Raw genomic sequence first — 22728 nt, forward strand, 5'->3', positions numbered from 1 at the left:
TGGAGTTTGCACATTCTCCGTGTGTCTTTTTTCAAAAATTAATTGACAGTGCCCAATTTTGTTTTCCCAATTAAGGGGCAATTTAGCATAGGCAATCCACCTAACCTGCACATCTTTGTGTTGTGGGGGTGAGACCTATGCAGACACGGGGAGAATGTGCAAACTCCACACAGATGGTCCACCGTGCCTGCCCGTTAATTTGGAAAAAAAATAATTGGCTACTCTGAATTTAAATAAATGTCTTCAAGGTTTCATTTCAGAGAGAAGGGAAAAGCGCAAAGAGATCCGGGACTCAATGCTGCCTTTGTCAGGGTCCTAATGCAATGGATGAGGCGAATGAGGGAGAGGTGATGCTGTGTGCAACTCTAGCAGGATGCCCCGCCTGAGGGACATGGTCAAGAGGGAGCCAGAGCATGAACAGAAGGGTCAGAAGGAGAGACCCAGATTTCAGAGGCGAATCATCAGACCAAAGGTAAACCCAAGAAGAGTCTCCAATTTAGAAATGAGTGAGAGACAATGTCAGATGTCTGCACTTGTCATGACCTCTGACAGATCAATGACGCCATATTCTTTGTGAAGACTTGACACCACGAGGAGTTGGAGCTTTCCCCCTGAACATAGAACATAGACATAGAACAGTACAGCACAGAACAGGCCCTTCGGCCCTCGATGTTGTGCCGAACAATGATCACCCTACTTAAACCCACGTAACCCGTATACCCATAACCCAACAATCCCCCCATTAACCTTACACTACGGGCAATTTAGCATGGCCAATCCACCTAACCCGCACATCTTTGGACTGTGGGAGGAAACCGGAGCACCCGGAGGAAACCCACGCACACACGGGGAGGACGTGCAGACTCCACACAGACAGTGACCCAGCCGAGAATCAAACCTGGGACCCTGGAGCTGTGAAGCATTGATGCTAACCACCATGCTACCGTGAGGCAGCGCAGTTTCTGCCTGCGGGGGCTTTCCAGTGATCAACTGGGTACTTCTGTGGCATCACTCAGTCCCAAACACACAGATGCATAAAGGTCAAAGTTGCTCTTTACAAGAAGGTACATCAGTTTGTCAGGTTTGCTCTGGATGAAAATAGGCCGGCTGCAGATTCACCACCGTCGCCACCATCTCAGGTTTCCCAAGAGTGCAGGGTGCAATAGACTGCACCCATGTAGCTTTATGGGCTCCATTGCAGCAGCCCCTAATGTTATTAAAGTGCAAAAGCTACCATTCTATCAATGTGCAGATCGTATGTGATCATTGCATGAACAAAATGCACGTTAGTACACGATACACTGGGAGTTGCCATGATTTCTGCATCCTAAATCACTCCCAGGTCCACATGAGACTTTCAAAGGGCCAGTACATCTGCAGGAGTGACTACTTCGGGATAAGTGGTGCCCACTGAAACGCTGGCTGATGATACTGGTACGTTGCCATCACAGTCATTCCAAGGAGAGATACAACGCTGCTCACAACTCCACACGCTCTCTTATAGAGAGAACCATATGACTTCTGAAGATGCATTTCAGGGCAGCACGGTAGCATTGTGGGTAGCACAATGGCTTCACAGCTCCAGGGTCCCAGGTTCGATTCCGGCTTGGGTCACTGTCTGTGCGGAGTCTGCACATCCTCCCCGTGTGTGCGTGGGTTTCCTCCGGGTGCTCCGGTTTCCTCCCACAGTCCAAAGATGTGCAGGTTAGGTGGATTGGCCATGATAAATTGCCCTTAGTGTCCAAAATTGCTCTTAGTGTTGGGTGGGGTTACTGGGTTATGGGGATAGGGTGGAGGTGTTGACCTTGGGTAGGGTGCTCTTTCCAAGAGCCGGTGTAGACTTGATGGGCCAAATGGCCTCCTTCTGCACTGTAAACTCTATGAAAGGTGCTTGGACTGCTCAGATGGTTCACGGAAATACAATCCCAATAGGGTTTCACCCATCATTGCAAGTGTGTTGCATCCTTCACAAACTGGCAATGTAAAGAGATGATCCTTTGCCAGAAGGTGAAATGGAGGCGGATGAGAGCTTAGCAGTGGATGAAGATACAGAGGAAGCTCAGGAGGCTGCTGAGGGTCAGTATGAACGTGATGACACTACGGAGGAAGCAAGACATGGGAGACGTGCTGACAGGTCCCAGTTAAGGGAGGGCATATATGGCCACATCTCTCGCGCCCTCAATGCCATCCATTTACATCTCAGCGCTTGTACAACCACTCGCATTCTAGTCTCATTAATCGCCAGGGCATGCTCTCTGCGTTGGTCTGTGATGCCCTGTGAATGCACTCATTCTGGAAACTGAGGGTCCACTGAGGAACGAAAGCAAAATGACAGAAGATTTGAAGCTTTCGCCGCCAGATAATGATGCAAACACGGCAGCTACTGAGAGGAAGATATAGTTAGGGATCTCCTCCACTCTTGCTTCATAGTTAGGGATCTCCTCCACTCTTGCTTCATAGTTAGGGATTTCCTGCTCCGGGGCTGATGCACCCTCTTGCACGTCTTGTCTTCTGTCACTGCCATTGAGGAGATACAAATGCCTCTAGAATATCAATACTGATGGGCTATCCTCACTCAATGGTGCTCCTTGTGGAAGGAGGGTTAGAAACGCATATATCACACACTTCAAATAAAGATTTAAACACATCTCCCTGACCTCACCCAAAGGTATGGAGACTAGGTGAAGAGAGGTCAACATCACAGGAATGTTAACCATACGGTGGGACATTATCGCTGTAGGGTGGGGAGGATAAACCTTAATATAAGAGAATTCTAATGTTCAAAATCACAACGTTATCAAAACATTCACATACCCATCAAATGGATTCACAAAAGTGCAATTTCTTTACAATGACAGCACACCCGTGACTCCAAAATTTGTTAACTTTACTAACCATACACGGTGGCTCAGTGGTTAGCACTGCTGCTTCACCGTGCCCAGGACCCGGATTCGATCCTGGCCCCGGGTCACTGTCCGTGTGGAGTTTGCACATTCTCCCCGTGTCTGCGTGGGTTTCACCCCCACAGCCCAAAGATGGGCAGGGTAGGTGGATTGGCCACTCTAAATTGAGCCTTAATTGGAAAAAAATAAATCGACATTCTAAATTTTTTTTTAAAGTTTCCTAACCATTCTCTGGAACAGCCCGACATCTGCAGAAAAGGCGGAGGCAGCCTGTTGACTGCTCTGTCGTGATGTGCGCGATTACCTTGGTGGGCGCCCTCTGCTGGCCCAAAGCCTGGAGGTTCCCCACCTGATCAGGATCTCCTGCTCCGGGGCTGATGCACCCTCTGCAGTCTGAGGAACTGGGGTGGATGGGGTCACAGGCAGTGAGGACTTGAGCGGTTGCACATTCTTGGAGTGTCCTGTGAGGAGGCCCCCGGGGTGTCCGGCTGGTGATCACCCACCCTGTGGGTTCCCAGGTTTTCCGACCTTGAGGAGTTGGTGCACCTGGAGTGAGGTCAACGCCCGCATATCATCTACATTTTGATGGTGCCCACCTGGGTGTGTAGCCATGAAGTGCAGGGTCGAGCGCAAATACGGGAAGACCTACTGGATCATGGTCTCCACAGTGGTCACCGGCCTTCCCATTGTGACCTCGATGGAACATGGACCGACTCCTCTGTTGTTCGCTCTAGTCTGCTGAGTGACTGTTGAATGATCTTCCATGCCTGATCTTCCGCTGCCTGTTGTCACACCTCCAACATTGGGTTGGCGGCCACTCGCAGAGGTTCATCTTCTGATGCAGCCCTTCGAGTGCCGCAGACCTGGGCTGCCCCTGCTTCTGACTGCTGCACGGATGTGTCAGTGAGATGCCCTCCCCAGCCTGATCTGGAGCTGCGCCCCATCGAGGTGTGTGTCTCTGCGCTGGTGGAGGTTGCGGGTGAGCGCTATGACCCTTCTTCCAGCACTTCCTCTTCAGACGTGGTCTGGGGGCTCCGACTGATGCCGGGCTGCCTTGTGGGCCGCGATCTGCTGCTCCCTAGAAAATAGAGTTTCAGTTGACGAGCATGAACAATGTAACGCTGCACTGTGAGTGTCAGGATTTGGTGAAGTGATGGGTCTGTGATCCAGCTAAGGTTGGTCAGACGAAACCGATCTTCCCTTCCCCACAGGAGTAACCCCTGTCCTCCCCAGCCAGCTCAGCAGTTGTCTCCTCAAACTCTGTGAGGACATAAGAACTAGGAGCAGGAGTAGGCCATCTGGCCCCTCGAACCTGCTCCGCCATTCAATGGCTGATCTTTTGTGGACTCAGCTCCACTTTCCGGCCCGAACACCATAAACCTTAATCCCTTTATTCTTCAAAAAACTATCTATCTTTACCTTAAAAACATTTAATGAAGGAGCCTCAACTGCTTCACTGGGAAAGGAATTCCATAGATTTACAACCCTTTGGGTGAAGAAGTTCCTCCTAAACTCAGTCCTAAATCTACTTCCCCTTATTTTGAGGCTATGTCCCCTAGTTCTGCTTTCACCCGCCAGTGGAAACAACCTGCCCGCATCTATCCTATCTATTCCCTTCATAATTTTATAGGTTTCTATAAGATCCCCACTCCTAAATTCCAACGAGTACAGTCCCAGTCTACTCAACCTCTCCTCATAATCCAACCCTTTCAGCTCTGGGATTAACCGAGTGAATCTCCTCTGCACACCCTCCAGTGCCAGTACGTCCTTTCTCAGGTAAGGAGACCAAAACTGAACACAGTACTCCAGGTGTGGCCTCACTAACATCTTATACAATTGCAGTATAACCTCCCTAGTCTTAAATCCATCCCTCTAGCAATGAAGGGCAAAATTCCAAAATGTGCCTTCTTAATCACCTGTTGTACCTGTAAACCAACTTTTTGCGACTCATGCACTAGCACACCCGGGTCTCTCTGCACAGCGGCATGCTTTAATATTTTATTATTTAAATAATAAATAACAATAAGGACAATGATATTGGTCATCCGTTCCCTGGTCTGCGCCCTTTCCCTTCTGTTGTAAGTCAGCTTGTCCTGTATGAAGATGAAAGAAAGGCATGTAACCAGAGGGGATGGAGCAGAGGTCGGGTGAGGTACATATCCCTGTGTGTGGTGAGTCTTTCCCAGAAGGGCCAGAAGATGGGGTGTGAGCAACATGCTGGATGGGATGGTGGTGATGTGAAAGGTTCTGTGAGACAATACGTGGCGAGGTGTGTCCCCTGCTAATGGATGTGTGAGATTCCTGAAGAGAGTACCCCTTTTGAGTCCACAAAGCCATGATTGGAGGTTGTTGAAGGGTGACCTACCCTGTGCCAACCTCCTGTACAGGGCAGAGTGATGAGGCTGGTGGTCTTCCATCCCTGGGGTACAGGACATGCCTCTCCTCCCACACTCCTCTGGTCAAAGCCTCAAGGGCCTGGTGGGTGAAGTGGGGGACCAAGTAACCTGTTTGATTGGGCAGGTTTAGCTCAGTGGGCTCGACAGCTGGTTTACAATGCAGAACAAGGCCAGCGGCGCGGGTTCAATTCCCGTACCTGCTGACCCGAACAGGTGCCGGAATGTGGCGTCTAGGGGCTTTTCACAGTAACTTCATGCTTGTGACAATAAAAAATTATTATTATTATTCAATCAGTTACCTTCAAATCCACTCCCTCTTTCACCAGTGTGTGTACCATCGACAAGATGCACTGCAGTAACTCACAAGGACGCCTTCGACAGCACCTTCCAACTGCGACCATCTAGAGAAGGAGGAGGCAGCTGGTACATGGGACCGCCACCTGCCAATTCCCCTCCAAGCCACACACCATCCTGATTTGGAATCATTGCCATTTCTTCAGTGCCACCAGAATCATAGAATCGCTACAGTGCAGGAGGCCATTCGGTCCATCAAATCTGCACCAACCCTCTGAAAGAGCACCCTACCCAGACCCACATCCCACCCTAACCCCAGAAGCCCCCCCCCCCAACCTTTTTGGACACTAAGGGGCAATTTGGAATGGCCAATCCACCTAACCTGCACATCTTTGGACTGTGGGAAGAAACCCACGCACACACAAAGAACAACGCTGCCCGTCTAAACTAAAATCTTCTACACTTCCTGGGTCCGTATCCCTCTATTCCCATCCATTTCATGTATTTGTCAAGATGCCCCTTAAACGTCACTATCGTCCCTGCTTCCACCACCTCCTCCGGCAGCGAGTTCCAGGCACCCACTACCCTCTGTGTAAAAAACTTGCCTCGCACATCTGAAATGAAATGAAAATCGCTTATTATCAAGTAGGCTTGAAATGAAGTTACTGTGAAAAGCCCCTAGTCGTCACATTCTGGCACCTGTTCAGGGAGGCTGTTACGGGAATTGAACCGTGCTGCTGGCCTGCCTTGGTCTGCTTTCAAAGCCAGCGATTTAGCCCTGTGCTAAACAGCCCCTAAACATTTCCTCTAAACCTTGCCCCTCGCATCTTAAACCTATGCCCCCTAGTAATTGACCCCTCTACCCTGGGGGAGAACGTGCAGACTCCACACAGTGACCCAAGGCCGGAATTGAACCCGGGGTCCCTGGCGCTGTGAGATAGCAGTGCTAACCACTGTGCCAAAATCCTGGTACTCCCTCTCTCTCGCGGTACTGTGGGCATTCCGACATGAGAGGGGACTGTACTGGTTCAAGAAGGCGACTCACCACCCCCTTCCCAAGGGCAATTAGAGAGGGGCAAAATGCTGGACTAGCCGGGGACGCCCACATCACATGAAAGAATGGGGGGGGGGGGCAGAAAAAGGGTCAATCAGCATCTGTGGATGGGCAGCACGGTAGCATTGTGGATAGCACAATCGCTTCACAGCTCCAGGGTCCCAGGTTCGATTCCGGCTTGGGTCACTGTCTGTGCGGAGTCTGCTCATCCTCCCCGCGTGTGCGTGGGTTTCCTCCGGGTGCTCTGGTTTCCTCCCACAGTCCAAAGATGTGCACGTTAGGTGGATTGGCCATGATAGATTGGCCTTAGTGTCCAAAATTTGCCCTTAGTGTTGGGTTGGGTTATGGGGATAGGGTGGAGGTGTTAACCTTGGGTAGGGTGCTCTTTACGGGAGCCGGTGCAGACTATGGCCTCCTTCTGCATTGTAAATTCTATGTCTATATTTCGGTGAGATACGGAAGACGTGGGCTGGAGGAACTGGTGAGTGTTGGAGGGGGAGTGGACCAATGGGGGATAAAATGGAGCTGGAGGCGAGGGGAGATGTGCTGCTCAGAGCCAGTAGGGGGCAGCGAGGCACTGAGGGTGGCTGTCTCCAGCCCCAGAACAGGAAATGAACATGTGAAAAAACCCCTGACACTTCAGCGACTGCTGGAGTGTGAGCAAAGTATGAGTTGTGCTCAGTGCTGATGGTCCAACAATGAACACCAACCAGGCAGCTTTGGACATCTCTTGCAAGAACCCACAAGATGACTTTGAGATTATCCAGAGGGTTGGAGGGGGAACCTATGGGGAGGTTTACAAGGTAAGGACCCAGGTTGGCTGGGCTGGTGGAAGTCTGCAGGATGTATTGTGGCTCAGTTACAGAAATAGAGACGTTTAAATCGCTGCACCTTCAGCAGCCTGGGGCTCTGGAATTCGCTCCCTCTACCTCCTAGCCCTTTCCCCCTCCCTCTTTCTTTCCAGTAGATGCTCATTGCAACCTTCTTCTCTGGCCCTCCTGTCTCCTCGTGTGGTTGCTCCAGTGTCACGTCCTTGCCCGGGAACAATCCCTGGCTCTGGGATGTGACCGTTTACATTTGACTCCACCAAGTCCTAAATAGGATCCGATGAAGGGGGTTTGCCCATTGGGTGTGCATCTGATGGGACAATTCTCACTCATTGAAGAATTGGAGTTGGGTGCAGGGAGGCACAGGTTTGTTACGGTGGGGGGTGAGATCCAGCACCCAAGGCCAGTCAGACACGTTCCTGGGAAGCTGTGAGGGCTGCCACAGTCGGTCAGCTGGCTCTGAATTCCCCGCGGGTGTGGCTGGCTGGCCACGCAGCGGCCCTGGGACAACTTGTGGAGTCGGAGTGAATGAGAGCGAAACCTGGCCTGACCGAAACCGATAGTGAGGGGGAGAGGAGTGAGGGGGTGGAAAGGAGGGTGGGGGGTGTTCCTGTGAGATTCACAATTCCTCACTGAGCAACCTGTCTGGCTCAGGAGTGCCCCCCCCCCCCCCATCCTGGGGAGATTGGGGAGGGAGCTGGGGCAGGAGGGATGGGGAGATTGGGGAGGGAGGGGGCAGGAGGGATGGGGAGATTGGGGAGGGAGTTGGGGCAGGAGGGATGGGGAGATTGGGGGGTTGGGGCAGGAGGGATGGGGAGATTGGGGAGGGAGTAGGGGCAGGAGGGATGGGGAGATTGGGGAGGGAGGGGGCAGGAGGGATGGAGAGATTGAGGAGGGAGTAGGGGCAGGTAGGATGGGGAGATTGGGGAGGGTAGGGGTAGAAGGGATGGGGAGATTGGGGAGGGTAGGGGCAGGAGATTGGGGAGGGTAGGGGCAGGAGGGATGGGGACATTGGGGAGGGAGTTGGGGCAGGAGGGATGGGGAGATTGGGGAGGGTAGGGGCAGGAGGGATGGGGAGATTGGGGAGGGTAGGGGCAGGAGGGATGGGGAGATTCGGGAGGGTTGGGGCAGGAGGGATGGGGAGATTGGGGAGGGTCGGGGCAGGAGGGATGGGGAGATTGGGGAGGGTAGGGGCAGGAGGGATGGGGAGATTGGGGAGGGTAGGGGCAGGAGGGATGGGGAGATTGGGGAGGGTAGGGGCAGGAGGGATGGGGAGATTGGGGAGGGTCGGGGCAGGAGGGATGGGGAGATTGGGGAGGGTAGGGGCAGGAGGGATGGGGAGATTGGGGAGGGTAGGGGCAGGAGGGATGGGGAGATTGGGGAGGGTAGGGGCAGGAGGGATGGGGAGATTGGGGAGGGTGTTGGGGCAGGAGGGATGGGGAGATTGGGGAGGGAGGGGGCAGGAGGGATGGGGAGATTGGGGAGGGTAGGGGCAGGAGGGATGGGGAGATTGGGGAGGGTAGGGGCAGGAGGGATGGGGAGCTTGGGGAGGGAGTTGGGGCAGGAGGGATGGGGAGATTGGGGAGGGTGTTGGGGCAGGAGGGATGGGGAGATTGGGGAGGGAGTTGGGGCAGGAGGGATGGGGAGATTGGGGAGGGAGGGGGCAGGAGGGATGGGGAGATTGGGGAGGGAGGGGGCAGGAGGGATGGGGAGATTGGGGAGGGTAGGGGCAGGAGGGATGGGGAGATTGGGGAGGGTAGGGGCAGGAGGGATGGGGAGATTGGGGAGGGTTGGGGCAGGAGGGATGGGGAGATTGGGGAGGGTCGGGGCAGGAGGGATGGGGAGATTGGGGAGGGTAGGGGCAAGAGGGATGGGGAGATTGGGGAGGGTAGGGGCAGGAGGGATGGGGAGATTGGGGAGGGTAGGGGCAGGAGGGATGGGGAGATTGGGGAGGGTGTTGGGGCAGGAGGGATGGGGAGATTGGGGAGGGAGGGGGCAGGAGGGATGGGGAGATTGGGGAGGGTAGGGGCAGGAGGGATGGGGAGATTGGGGAGGGTAGGGGCAGGAGGGATGGGGAGCTTGGGGAGGGAGTTGGGGCAGGAGGGATGGGGAGATTGGGGAGGGTGTTGGGGCAGGAGGGATGGGGAGATTGGGGAGGGAGTTGGGGCAGGAGGGATGGGGAGATTGGGGAGGGAGGGGGCAGGAGGGATGGGGAGATTGGGGAGGGAGGGGGCAGGAGGGATGGGGAGATTGGGGAGGGTGTAGGGGCAGGAGGGATGGGGAGATTGGGGAGGGTGTAGGGGCAGGAGGAATGGGGAGATTGGGGAGGGAGTTGGGGCAGGAGGGATGGGGAGATTGGGGAGGGTAGGGGCAGGAGGGATGGGGAGATTGGGGAGGGTAGGGGCAGGAGGGATGGGGAGATTGGGGAGGGTAGGGGCAGGAGGGATGGGGAGATTGGTGGGGGGGCAGGAGGGATGGGGAGATTGGGGAGGGTAGGGGCAGGAGGGATGGGGAGATTGGGGAGGGTAGGGGCAGGAGGGATGGGGAGATTGGGGAGGGTAGGGGCAGGAGGGATGGGGGAGATTGGGGAGGGTGTTGGGGCAGGAGGGATGGGGAGATTGGGGAGGGAGTTGGGGCAGGAGGGATGGGGAGATTGGGGAGGGAGGGGGCAGGAGGGATGGGGAGATTGGGGAGGGAGGGGGCAGGAGGGATGGGGAGATTGGGGAGGGTGTAGGGGCAGGAGGGATGGGGAGATTGGGGAGGGTGTAGGGGCAGGAGGAATGGGGAGATTGGGGAGGGAGTTGGGGCAGGAGGGATGGGGAGATTGGGGAGGGTCGGGGCAGGAGGGATGGGGAGATTGGGGAGGGTAGGGGCAGGAGGGATGGGGAGATTGGGGAGGGTAGGGGCAGGAGGGATGGGGAGATTGGTGGGGGGGCAGGAGGGATGGGGAGATTGGGGAGGGTAGGGGCAGGAGGGATGGGGAGATTGGGGAGGGTAGGGGCAGGAGGGATGGGGAGATTGGGGAGGGTAGGGCAGGAGGGATGGGGAGATTGGGGAGGGTAGGGCAGGAGGGATGGGGAGATTGGGGAGGGTAGGGCAGGAGGGATGGGGAGATTGGGGAGGGTAGGGCAGGAGGGATGGGGAGATTGGGGAGGGTAGGGCAGGAGGGATGGGGAGATTGGGGGGTTGGGGCAGGAGGGATGGGGAGATTGGGGAGGGAGTAGGGGCAGGAGGGATGGGGAGGGTGTTGGGGCAGGAGGGATGGGGAGATTGGGGGGTTGGGGCAGGAGGGATGGGGAGATTGGGGAGGGTAGGGGCAGGAGGGATGGGGAGGGTGTTGGGGCAGGAGGGATGGGGAGATTGGGGAGGGAGTTGGGGCAGGTGGGATGGGGAGATTGAGGAGGGTAGGGGCAGGAGGGATGGGGAGATTGAGGAGGGAGTAGGGGCAGGAGGAATGGGGAGATTGAGGAGGGAGGGGGCAGGAGGGATGGGGAGATTGAGGAGGGAGGGGGCAGGAGGGATGGGGAGATTGAGGAGGGAGTAGGGGCAGGTAGGATAGTGAGGTTGAGGGCAGAGGGTAAGAGGAGGGAAGATGGAGGAAGGTGAGCGTTGGGGATAAATTACCTTTCTGGTACAAAGTGCCGGACAATGACTATCTCCTATAATAGAGGACCTAACCGCCGCCCCTTTACAGTCAATAGCATTACCATCACTGAATGCCCCACAATCAATGCCTTGGTTGTCACTATTGAACTGGACTGGCCATATTAGTCCTGTAGCTACCAGAGCAGGTCAGAGGCTGTGAATCCTGCGGCGAGTAACTCACCACCTGCCCCCAAGAGCCTGTCCACCATCTACCACCAAGTCGGGAATGTGTTTGAATACTCTCCACCCACATTGTTGGAGGGGGACTGGAGAAGGGGGTAGTGTCGGCGGTTTACAGGGCTATTTTGGAAGTGGAGAAGGCACCACTGAAAGGGATCAGGGCAAAGTGGGAGGAAGAGTTGGGAGAGGGTATGGAGGAGGGGTTCTGGTGTGAGGTGCTCCAGAGGGTGAATGCCTCCACCTCGTGCGCGAGGGTGGGGCTGATACAGCTGAAGGTGGTGTACAGAGCGCACCTCACAAGGGCGAGGATGAGCCGGCTCTTTGAGGGGGTAGAAGATGTGTGAACGTTGCGGGGTGGGGGGGGGGGGGGCGCAAACCATGTTCACATGTTTTGGTCCTGTCCAAACCTGGAGGATTACTGGAAGGAGGTTTTTCGGGTAATCTCTAAAGTGGTGCACGTGAAACTGGACCCGGGTCCCCCGGAGGCCTGATTCGGGGTGTCGGACCAGCCGGGGTTGGAAACGGGTGCGGAGGCGGATGTTGTAGCCTTCGCCTCGTTGATCGCCCGAAGGCGGATCCTGTTGGGATGGAGAGCAGCCTCTCCACCCTGTGCCCTGGCGTGGCGGGGGGTCCTGCTGGAATTCTTGACTCTTGAGAAGATCAAATTTGAACTGAGGGGAGGGATGGAGGGGTTCTACAATTCATGGGCGTTATTCATTCTGCACTTTCGAGAATTGGATAATATCGAACATTAGGGGTGGGGGTTGGGAGAGTTGGGGGGAGGAGGGACTGTGTGTGTTAATGGTGACTATGGGTGATTCCTGATTCCTTTTTGGCATTTGTTTATGTGAACATGCGGGCTGTTGTTGGGGGGTTTGATGGGAGGATGGGATTGGTGTTATTGATATGAGTATTGACATTGCATTCATTACTGATTATTGTTTATTGTTGGTGGGTGTAAATTTGGGAGAAAATGTGAAAAAAGAGGAGAGTAAAAAATATTTAAAAAAAAGAATACTCTCCACTTGCCTGGATGAGTGCAACTCCAACAACACTCAACAAGCTCGACACCATCCAGGACAAAGCAGCCAGGCGTGATTGCTCCTTCCACAAACATTTAAACCCTCCACTACCGACGAACAGTGCCAGCCGTGTGTACCATCCACGAGATGCACTGCGGTAACTCACTAAGGTTCCTTAGGCAGCACCTTCCAAACCCACCACCACTACCATCCAGAAGGACAAGAGCAGCAGATGCCTGGGAACCCCACCACCTGGAGGTTCCCCTCCAAGTCACTCACCACCCCAACCTGGAAATATATCGGCCGTTCCTTCACTGTCGCTTGGTCAAAATCCTGGAACTCCCTCCCTAACAGCACAGTGGGTGTACCTACACCTCAGGGACTGCAACGGCTCAAAAAGGCAACTCCACACCCTAACCCTAACCAGCGAAGCCCGCATCCCGTAAATACATTTAAAAAAATTGTGTGCATCAGTAACAAAATTAAAATAGACTTGCAGTATTTGCAGAAATAAATCTATCAGTGACCCCATCACTTCCTCATTTGGTGAGGCGGGTATAAACCTTTCAGTAATCTGCACTACCACGTGTTACCTGTTTAAACTAGTTCTGCTGAGGGAGCGCTTCATGTGGATCCCATAGCATCAGTAGGGGTTCAGGGGTCACGGGTCACGGGTCATGAAGCAGCCGTTTAGCCCCTTTGGGAATCCTCGGGACGTGCGGATGGTTGCAATGTCGTCATTCTGCGTCCTTAACATCGCTGTGCAGTTGCTACTGTCCAGATTAAACGTTTTTATTTTATGGATTCATGGGGTGGTCATTGCTGGTTAGGTCAGCATTTTTCAAGCCCGTCCCTAGTTGCCTTTGAAAAGGGCAATTATGGTCTCTCCCTCTCTCTCTCTCTCTCTCTCCTGTGTTGGGGTTTGTACATCATGTCAGACCCACCTGTTCCTTCAAACACTTTCTAAACCACTTCACCTCACTACCTTACTTCCTCCTTTCAAAGACCACTCCTTAAATGACACCACAAAGTGCTTTACAGACAGCCAAGTGTTTTCTGAAGTTTAGTCACTTGTAATGTAGCCAATATGTACGCAGCAAGATTCCACAAACATCAATGATCTGTTTTTCGGGATGTTGACATAAACTTATTATGTCCACCTGAGAGAGCAGGTGGGGGCCTCGTTTTAATGTCATCCAAAACACAATGGGCAGGATTCTCTCATCCTGAGGCTAAGTGTTGAAGCCGTCGTAAAGGCCGTCACGTTTCTCGACGGCGTCAACAGGGCCTTCAGGAGCAGTGATTCTGACCCCTGCAGGGGGCCAGCACGGTACTGGAGCGCCCCACGCCGCTCCAGCTGCCGATCCTGGCGTCAGATGGGCGCTGCGGGTCTGCGCATGCGGAGTGGGACCGGCGCCAATGCGCGCATGCGCGGTGGCTCCCTTCTCCGCGCCGGCCCCGACGCAACATGGCGCAGGGCTACAGGGGCCAGAACGAAACCAAAAGAGGCCCCCAGCCCGAGAGGCCGGCCCGCCGGTCGGTAGGCCCCGATCGCGGGTCAAGCCGCCGCGGAGGCCCCCCCCGGGGTCGGACAACCCCCCCCCCCCCCCGGCCCCCCCCCCCCCCCCCACCCCCCACCACCACCAGGCCGTCCCCGGATGCATGCACGCCGAGGTCCCGCCGGGTCCGACCACACATGGACTCCGCCGGTGGGACTCGGATTTTCTGCGTGGCCGCTCGGCCCATCGGAGAATCGCCGCGCATAGAGCGGACCCAACTGGTGCCGCGCCGGCACCGATTCTCCGCTCTCCGGAGAAGCGGCGGACCGGCATTGGGGCATCATCGCGCGATTCGAGCCCGTCCCGGCAATTCTCCGGCCCGGCCTGGGCTGAGAGAATCCGGCCCAGTATCTCCAACATTGCGGCACCCCCTCAGTACTGGGACTGCCAGCCGCGATTATGTGCTCAGGTCTCTGAAGTGCGACTTGAACCCACAACCCACTGCCTCAGTGGCAAAATTGCTACTTCCTGATACCATGACTGGTGCCTGGAAAGTGCAGCTTTCCTGAAGGGAGTGAAAGAGCAAGAAAAGAACAAGGTGTCCTTGATAGGCTGCCAACCAGAACTGACCTGGAGTCTCCAAGAATTGAGGATGAATCTCCACGGGTCTGCTGTGAGAAACATCTGGAAATCAGCACATGCTTAGCACTGTTGCTTCACAGCTCCAGGATCCCAGGTTCGACTCCCGGTTTGGGTCACCGTCTGTGCGGAGTCTGCACGTTCTCCCCGTGTCTGCGTGGCTTTTCCTCCGGGTGCTCCGGTTTCCTCCCACAGCCCAAAGACGTGTAGGTTAGGTGGATTGCTCTTGCTAAATTGCCCCCTTAGTGTCCAAAAAAAGGTTGGGTTGGGTGGGGTTACTGGGATAGGGTGAGGGTGTGGGCTTAGGTAGGGTGCTCTTTCCAAGGGCCGGTGCAGACTCGATGGGCCGAATGGCCTCCTTCTGCACTGTAAATTGTATGATTCTACGTGCCGATTAGGTGGATTGACCATGATAAATTGCCCTTAGTATCCAAAAGGGGTTGGATGGGGTTGCTGGGTTACGGGGATAGAGTGGAGGTGTGGGCTTAAGTGGGGGTGCTCTTTCCAAGGGCCGGCCCAGACTCGATGGGCCGAGTGATCTCCTTCTGCACTGTCAATCCTATGATTCTGTGATCATAGAAGGAGAGGCACTAATTTTGTTAAAAATCATTTACTTTAAGAAGTTTTGCTGATTTAGTTGCGTGGATATTAGAGAATCAGGACTCATCCAGTTGGTCAACGAAGAATCTGAGATCCATTGGTGGCTCTCCATTGGTGTGTCTCCAAAAGAATGGACATGTTGGGTGGCCAATTGTGGCAGTGTGGGGGTGGGGCATTGGGAGGCAGGAGGTCATGTGATGAAACATCCAACTGGCATTATGAGACTTCGTGAGGGCCACGAAGAATCCAGCACGAGTCTTCAGGATACAAAAAAATAACATTTATTTACAATAATATATATATATATATATACGACAGCAGCAACTTCCCTTGCAGCTAACTCCTCTCTCTCTGCTGGTTCCAAACTGGCCAGCTCTATTTATGCAGGGAGTCTGCTAATGATTTCTCCGCCCCCCCTCATTGGGGAAGCTCATACTCCCACGGGATTGTGGGATTGTCCCCAGCCAATGGTAAGCAGGCAGGTTATAACAGGGACCCTCTTGGATCCACAATTGGCTGAGAGGCAGGAAATGGAGGGATGTTTTTGTGACTGGAAACCTCTTTCCAGTGAGGGCTTGGTGCTGGGGCCCTGGCTATGTGTGATGCACACTCATGATTTGGGCTTAAAGGTAGGGGGTAAGATCAAGACGTCTGCGGATAACAGCAAAATTAGTAGTGGGGTTGGGTAAATAGTGAGGAGGATACCAATGGGCCGGTGAGGTGGCTAGAGCACCTGGCAAACAGAATTCGACCTGGCGAAATGTGAGGTAATGCCCTTGGGGAGGGCTAACAAGGTACCATGAATAGGCGGACCCTGGAAAGTACTGAAGATCAGAGGGAATTGTCATGTGAGAGTACCTTTTAAGAAATGGGTGTTTATAAATGGGTGTGTATATAAATATCTGTAGTGAGAGTACCTTTAAGAAATGGGTGTTTATAAATGGGTGTGTATATAAATATCTGTAGTGAGAGTACCTTTAAGAAATGGGTGTTTATTACTGCAGTGATGTCAGAGTGTGGGTGGAGCTGGGCTGTCTGTCAGCTTTTTACTTTTGTTTTAGGCTGTTTGCTGCAGGGTGTGTTTTAGTTTCACTTTCAGAGCTGCATAGATGCAGTCACAGCCAGAAAGTGTATTAGAGTCTCCTCTGTAATCTAAAGACTGCAAATCGATCCTGGTGATTTAAAACTAATAACAGTAGTGACTTTAACCTGATATGCTTCTGGTAAAAAGTGTTTTAAGTCTTATGGATGTCAAAAGGAAAGCCTAAAGGATTACTTAGTGTTGTATTCTTTGGGGGTTGTATTTGAATTAATGGTTGACAAGATGTTCACTGTATGTTTTAAAAAGGTTCTCTTGAGTTCATAGAATAAACATTGTTTTGCTTTAAAAAATGCTTTTCCATTTCTGCTGTACCACACCTGTAGAGTGGGCCGTGTGCTCCCCATACCACAATCTATGAAAAGTTGTGGGTCAGGAGAACTCCATGATACACTTTGGGGTTCTCTAAACCCTGGCCCATAACAGAATGCATATGCACAGATCCCTGAAGGTGGCAGGGCAGGTAAATAAGATGGTTAAGAAGGCATATATGGGATACTTGCCATTATTAGCCGAGGCATAGAATACAAGAGCAGGGAGGTCATGCTGGAACTGTCTAAAACGCTGGTTAGGCCACAACTGGAGTACCGCATGCAGTTCTGGCCACCGCATTATGGGAAGGACGTGATCGCACTGGAAAGGGTGCAGAGGAGATTTACCAGGATGCTGCCTGGGCTGAAGGGCCTGAGCTGCGAGGAGAGACTGGATCAGCTGGGACTGTTTTCCTTGGAGCAACAACGGTTGAGCAGGGACCCGAAAGAGATGTGTAAGATTGAGGGGCATAGATAAGGTGGATGGAAGGCACTTTTCCATAGTAGAGGGGTCAATAACCTGGGGCATAGATTTACGGTCAAAGGGGAGTTGAGGAGAAAGTCTTTCACCCAGAGGATGGTGGAAGTTTGGAACTCGGGCCTGAAAGTGTTGTTGCTCTGTTTCTCTGGTTCTAAATATGGCGGTCAATATGGTCGCCTTCCTTAATCCTAAACACTGGAGAATGGGATTAGCCAGATCTTTGTTGACTTGACATGGACCTGATGGGCCAAATGGCCTCCTGCTGTGCTGTAAACATCTATGAATCTAGAAAACACGTGGGGTACAAGGCTTCACTGTACTGACTGATCTCCACAACCAGGAAACCAAGCACATCTTCCTTCCATTCCTTTTTTTAAATAAAGGTTCCTTTATTTTTGAATAATTTGACTCAACTCTAAAAAAAGAAAGCTCTCATTGAAGTTTTAATATTAGCTCTTAATTCATTTCACAAACAGCAATTCTCAGCCACTGGATGCTGAAAATACTCGAGGGGCTGAATGGCCTGGTCCTGGTGCTGTTCAACAGACTCACGCGGCTGAATGCCCCGAATGTTGTTCCCACGTTAAAAGCTACGAGAGGCTGAATGACCTAATCCTGTTCAGTGTGATAGAGCGGAGTGGCTGAATGGCCTGCAATGAAATGAAATGAAATGAAAATCGCTTATTGTCACAAGTCGGCTTCAAATGAAGTTACTGTGACAAGCCCCCTAGTCGCCACATTCCGGCGCCTGTCTGGGGAGGCTGGTACGGGAATCGAACCGTGCTGCTGGCCTGCTTGGTCTGTTTTAAAAGCAGATCCTTAATAACAGGCTTGAGGATCTAAGTGACCTATTGTGACAAGCTGAAGGGGCTTGAAGAGTTCCTGCTGTTGTGGAACAGGCTGGAAGGGCTGAATGGGCAGCTGCTCCTTTTTTCTTGTGTTCGAAACACCGTTATTAATCAAAATGGCCTTACCGACTCATAAAAACCTGGTTTATAAGTACGATACTATAACCACAATTAAAGTTTCCCCTTCGAGAACCATGGAGCCCTGCCCCCAGAGATGCTGCAGACACGAGCTCTATTAAAATGCACAAGTGTTTCCTCTCGTTAGGCTTGGCAACTCGCACTTGTATCACTTCTGTCAAAAGCTGCAGAACATTTCGGTAAATCCTGCCAAGTCTTCTCTCCAAACACGTGCAGGTGCCCTGTGAGAATTTTCTGGGAGGCACTCGGCTATCTTGTTAATAAAATCATGGCAGATCGTGGTTGTGGCGCAGCATGTAAAGATAAAATGTTCCCTTTCCACTTTGCTTCTCTCTCTGTCCTGCCAACTCTGTCACTGGGTAAAGCCTCAGGGGCAATGACGACTCCTGGGGTACAATTCCCAGAGGTCAGACTGTTACTAAAGAGCTTCTGCACTGTTCTGTCCTTCAGAAGACTTGTTAAACTGAGGCTCTGACTTCCCTCTCATTTTACAGAGCTGTTTTGAAGAAAGGTGTCTCGCCCATTATTTATCCCTTTAAACAAATAATCGATTATCTGACCCTTGCCATATTACTGTTGTGAGATCGTGCCAGGCACTAAATGGTGACCGTATTTCCTACATTGCCACAGTGACCACTCTTCCAAAGTATTTAATTGACTGCAGGGTGCTTTGGGATGTCCTGAGGTTGCAAAAGGCGCTATATAAATTCAAGTCTTTCTTTTGTTGCAGGTGGCATATGTGAAGTTTTAACCAATTATGATATAATTATTATCAGGGCAGCACGGTGGCCTAGTGGTTAGCACAACCGCCTCACGGCGCTGAGGTCCCAGGTTCGATCCCGGCTCTGGGTTACTGTCCGTGTGGAGTTTGCACATTCTCCCCGTGTCTGCGTGGGTTTCGCCCCCACAACCCAAAAATGTGCAGAGTAGGTGGATTGGCCACGGTAAATTGCCCCTTAATTGGAAAAAATAATTGGGTAATCTAAATTTAAAAAAAAAAAAATTATTATTATCAGTATCACATTCTCCCCGTGTCTACGTGGGTCTCACCCCCACGACCCACCGGGCCTACTTCCTGGCACGGCCGGCCCATGAACACCGACCCCATGTTGAATCGGGCCGGCACGCTCAAGACGTCACCCGCGCACGCGCAGGTTGGTGCGGCACCCATTTGGTGCTGGGAAGGGAGGCTGGAGCAGCGTGAACCGCTCCAGCTCCGTGCTGGCCCCCTATGAGGGCCGGAATCGGTCATACCCGGGCCCTGCTCGTGCCGTCGTGAAACGCAACGGCGTTCACGACGGCGCGAACACTTGGGCTCCATTTTGGGCCCCAAAATTTAAAAAAAAAAATTATAATCAGTTTGGTAAGTCTGATTAGGATAAGGAGTGACTGGTGAAATCTTTTTTTTTTTAATTTTACAAGTAATTTAGAGAATGCAATATTTCCCCCCCCCCCCCCCCCCCCCAATTAAGGGGCAATTTAGTGTGTCCAATCCACCTACTCTGCACATCTTTGGGTTGTGGGGATGAGACCCACGCAAACACGGGGAGAATGTGCAAACTCCACACGGACAGTGACCCAGAGCCGGGATCGAACCCGGGACCGCAGCGTCGTGAGGCAACAGTGCTAACCCACTGCGCCACCCTGCTGCCCTCGTGACTGATGAAACCTGTCGGGAGGTGGCGGGAGCTGGATGTCTATCCCGAGTTTGTCCTGGGTCACTTGCTGATCATGTTGTTCAGGAACGAAACAGAGGGAGAGACACTCGGTAATGCAATATTCTAAAATTTGCAGTCCATGGATACGAGAGTTGTCCTAGTTTTGAGAAACCTCCATCAAATCCAAAGATGCACCAGGAAATGACAAACAGATGTCCCATTTTAGTTACATTGGGGTTGAATTTCTGCAAGGGTTTTCCAAATGCTTTTTAAAACGTATTTGCTCACTGGATGTAGGCACCATTGGCTTTTCCAGCATTTGTTGCCCATCCCTAATTTCCTTTGAGAAGATTCCATCGAATTTACAGTGCCATTCAGCCCATCGATTCTACGCCGACCCTTGAAAGAGCACCCCACCTAAGCCCACACCCCCATCCTATCCCCGTAACTCAGCAACCCCACCTAACCTTTGGACACTTTAGCCTGACCAGTCCACCTAACCCACACACGTTTGGCCTGTGGGAGGAAACCGGGGCACCCGGAGGAAACCCACGCAGACACGGGGAGAACGTGCAGACTCTGCATGGACAGTGACCCAAGCCGGGAATCGAACCCCGGTTCCTGGTGCTACGAAGCAACAGTGCTAACCACACTGATGGTGAGCTGCTGCCATTGTGTTGTAGCAACACCCAGCGACAGTGAAGGAATGGCGATATATTTCAAAGTCAGGATGGTGTGTGGCTTGGAGGGGAACCTGCAGGTGGTGGGCTTCCCATGTATCTGCTGCCCTTGTCCTTCTGGGTGGCAGAGATTGCGGCTTTTGGAAGGTGCTGTCGAAGGAGCCATAACTTTGGTGAAAGATCCCTTGGAATTCCAGATAAATGACAGGAACATCCCCATGGATTTACAGAGATGTTGCAGTCATTGGGCTCCTCCAGGTTTAACCTCAGTGGTCCCAATCCCACATGCCCACCAACATCCCTTCATTTCTCCGTCAGCCAGCTATCGGACCTATTTCTCGAATATGGGCGAGGTCTCTGCTTCAATCACTAATTCACCCCTCAGCCTCACGACCATCGTTTCAAATGAAGTTTCCTCCTCAAATGGAGATAGACAGACTTTTAATGAGTAATGGGTTGAAGGGTTATGAGAACAGGCTGGAAAGTGGAGTTGAGGCCGAGGTGAGATCGGCCATGATCATACTGAACGGTAGAGCGGGCTTGAGGGGCTGAATGGCCTCCTCCAGCTCCTAGTTTTTGTGTTAATCTTACTGCATGTCTCCTCGTTCCAGGCCCTTCAATCGTTGGAAAAATAAGTCTATTTTGATCAACTCTGTCCCATCTCTTCATGATGTTATCTTAAATTGATCTTTTAATGCATAATCTTATTGTCTTACCATCCTTCCGGTAATATGGAGCCCACAACTGCACTGAATAACCACAATTTACATTTATATGATACATTTTTATGTGATAAAATGTCCCAGGATGCCGCACAGGAGCATTGTAACCCCAATCAGGGGCCTCATGGTAGCATGGTGGTTAGCATCAATGCTTCACAGCTCCAGGGTCCCAGGTTCGATTCCCGGCTGGGTCACTGTCTGTGTGGAGTCTGCACGTCCTCCCTGTGTGTGCGTGGGTTTCCTCCGGGTGCTCCGGTTTCCTCCCACAGTCCAAAGATGTGCGGGTTAGGTGGATTGGCCATGCTAAATTGCCCGTAGTGCAAGGTTAATGGGGGGATTGTTGGGTTATGGGTATACGGGTTACGTGGGTTTAAGTAGGGTGATCATTGCTCGGCACAACATCGAGGGCTGAAGGGCCTGTTCTGTGCTGTACTGTTCTAAATTCTAAATATGACCCTGAGCACCAAACATGGGATATTAGGCCATATGGTCAAAACATACAAATACCACTATTAACATCTTGAAATTTACCATTGTGCAGAAATTAAATTCAACCAGCCACATAAACCCTGTAGCTACTGGAGCAGGTCAGGGACTAGATATTCTGGAGCATCTTTTCCCAACAGTAGGGGAGTTGAAAACTAGAGGGCATAGGTCGAAGGTGAGAGGGTTCCAGAGGGGCAGTTTTTCTCACACAGAGAGTGGCGAGTGTCTGGAACGAGCTGGCAGAGGCAGCACTAGAGCCGGGTACAATTTTGTCTTTTAAAAAGCATTTCGACAGTTATATGGATAAAATGGGCACAGTAAGAAGTCTTACAATACCAGGTTAAAGTCCAACAGGTTTGTTTCAAACACGAGCTTTCGGAGCACTGCTCCTTCCTCAGGTGAATGGTGAGGTATGTTCCAGAAACATATATATCGACAAAGTCAGAGATGCTGGACAATGCTTGGAATGCGAGCATTTGCGGGTAATCAAATCTTTACAGATCCAGAGATAGGGGTAATCCCAGGTTAAAGAGATGTGAATTATCTCTAGCCAGGACAGTTGGTAGGATTTCGCAAGCCCAGGCCAGATGGTGGGGGGGTGTATGTAATGCGACATGAATCCCAGGTCCCGGTTGAGGCCGCACTCATGTGTGCGGAACTTGGCTATAAGTTTTTGCTCAGCAATTCTGCGTTGTCGCGCGTCCTGAAGGCTGCCTTGGAGAATGCTTACCCGGAGATCAGAGGCTGAATGCCCTTGACTGCTGAAGTGTTCCCCGACTGGAAGGGAACATTCCTGCCTGGTGATTGTCGCGTGTTCATCCGTTGTCGCAGCGTCTGCATGGTCTCGCCAATGTACCACGTGTCGGGACATCCTTTCCTGCAGCGTATGAGGTAGACAACATTGGCCGAGTTGCACGAGTATATACCGCGTACCTGGTGGGTGGCGTTCTCACGTGTAATGGTGGTGTCCATGTCGATGATCTGGCATGTCCTGCAGAGATTGCCGTGGCAGGGTTGTGTGGTGTCGTGGTCGCTGTTCTGAAGGCTGGGTAGTTTATAAGATGGGTACAGAGAGATATGGGCCAAATGCGGGGAATTGGGACTAGCTAAGTGGTAAAACCTGGGTGGCATGGACAAGTTGGGCCACAGAGCCTGTTTTCATGCTGTAAACATCTTTGACTCTGTATGCAATAGGTGCAGTAGTGGACTATTTGGCTCCTCAAACCTGCTCTCCCATTCGAATTCC

The 22728-nt window shown here is 52.4% G+C and overlaps 1 protein-coding gene across 1 annotated transcript in view; it reads left to right on the forward strand.

The window, feature by feature from the left end:
- The first annotated feature begins 7276 nt into the window (after nt 1-7276).
- The window catches only part of LOC119957855 (mitogen-activated protein kinase kinase kinase kinase 5-like), a 180459-nt gene continuing 165007 nt past the window's right edge, over nt 7277-22728 (forward strand). Inside the window, exon 1 of the mRNA XM_038786010.1 lies at nt 7277-7450. Coding sequence (XP_038641938.1) covers nt 7346-7450 — 105 coding nt within the window. The 5' untranslated portion in view covers nt 7277-7345. The remainder of the gene's footprint in view (nt 7451-22728) is intronic.

This window comes from Scyliorhinus canicula, chromosome 27 (genome assembly GCF_902713615.1).
Source record: "Scyliorhinus canicula chromosome 27, sScyCan1.1, whole genome shotgun sequence".
In the NCBI taxonomy this organism is placed as follows: Eukaryota; Metazoa; Chordata; class Chondrichthyes; order Carcharhiniformes; family Scyliorhinidae; genus Scyliorhinus; species Scyliorhinus canicula.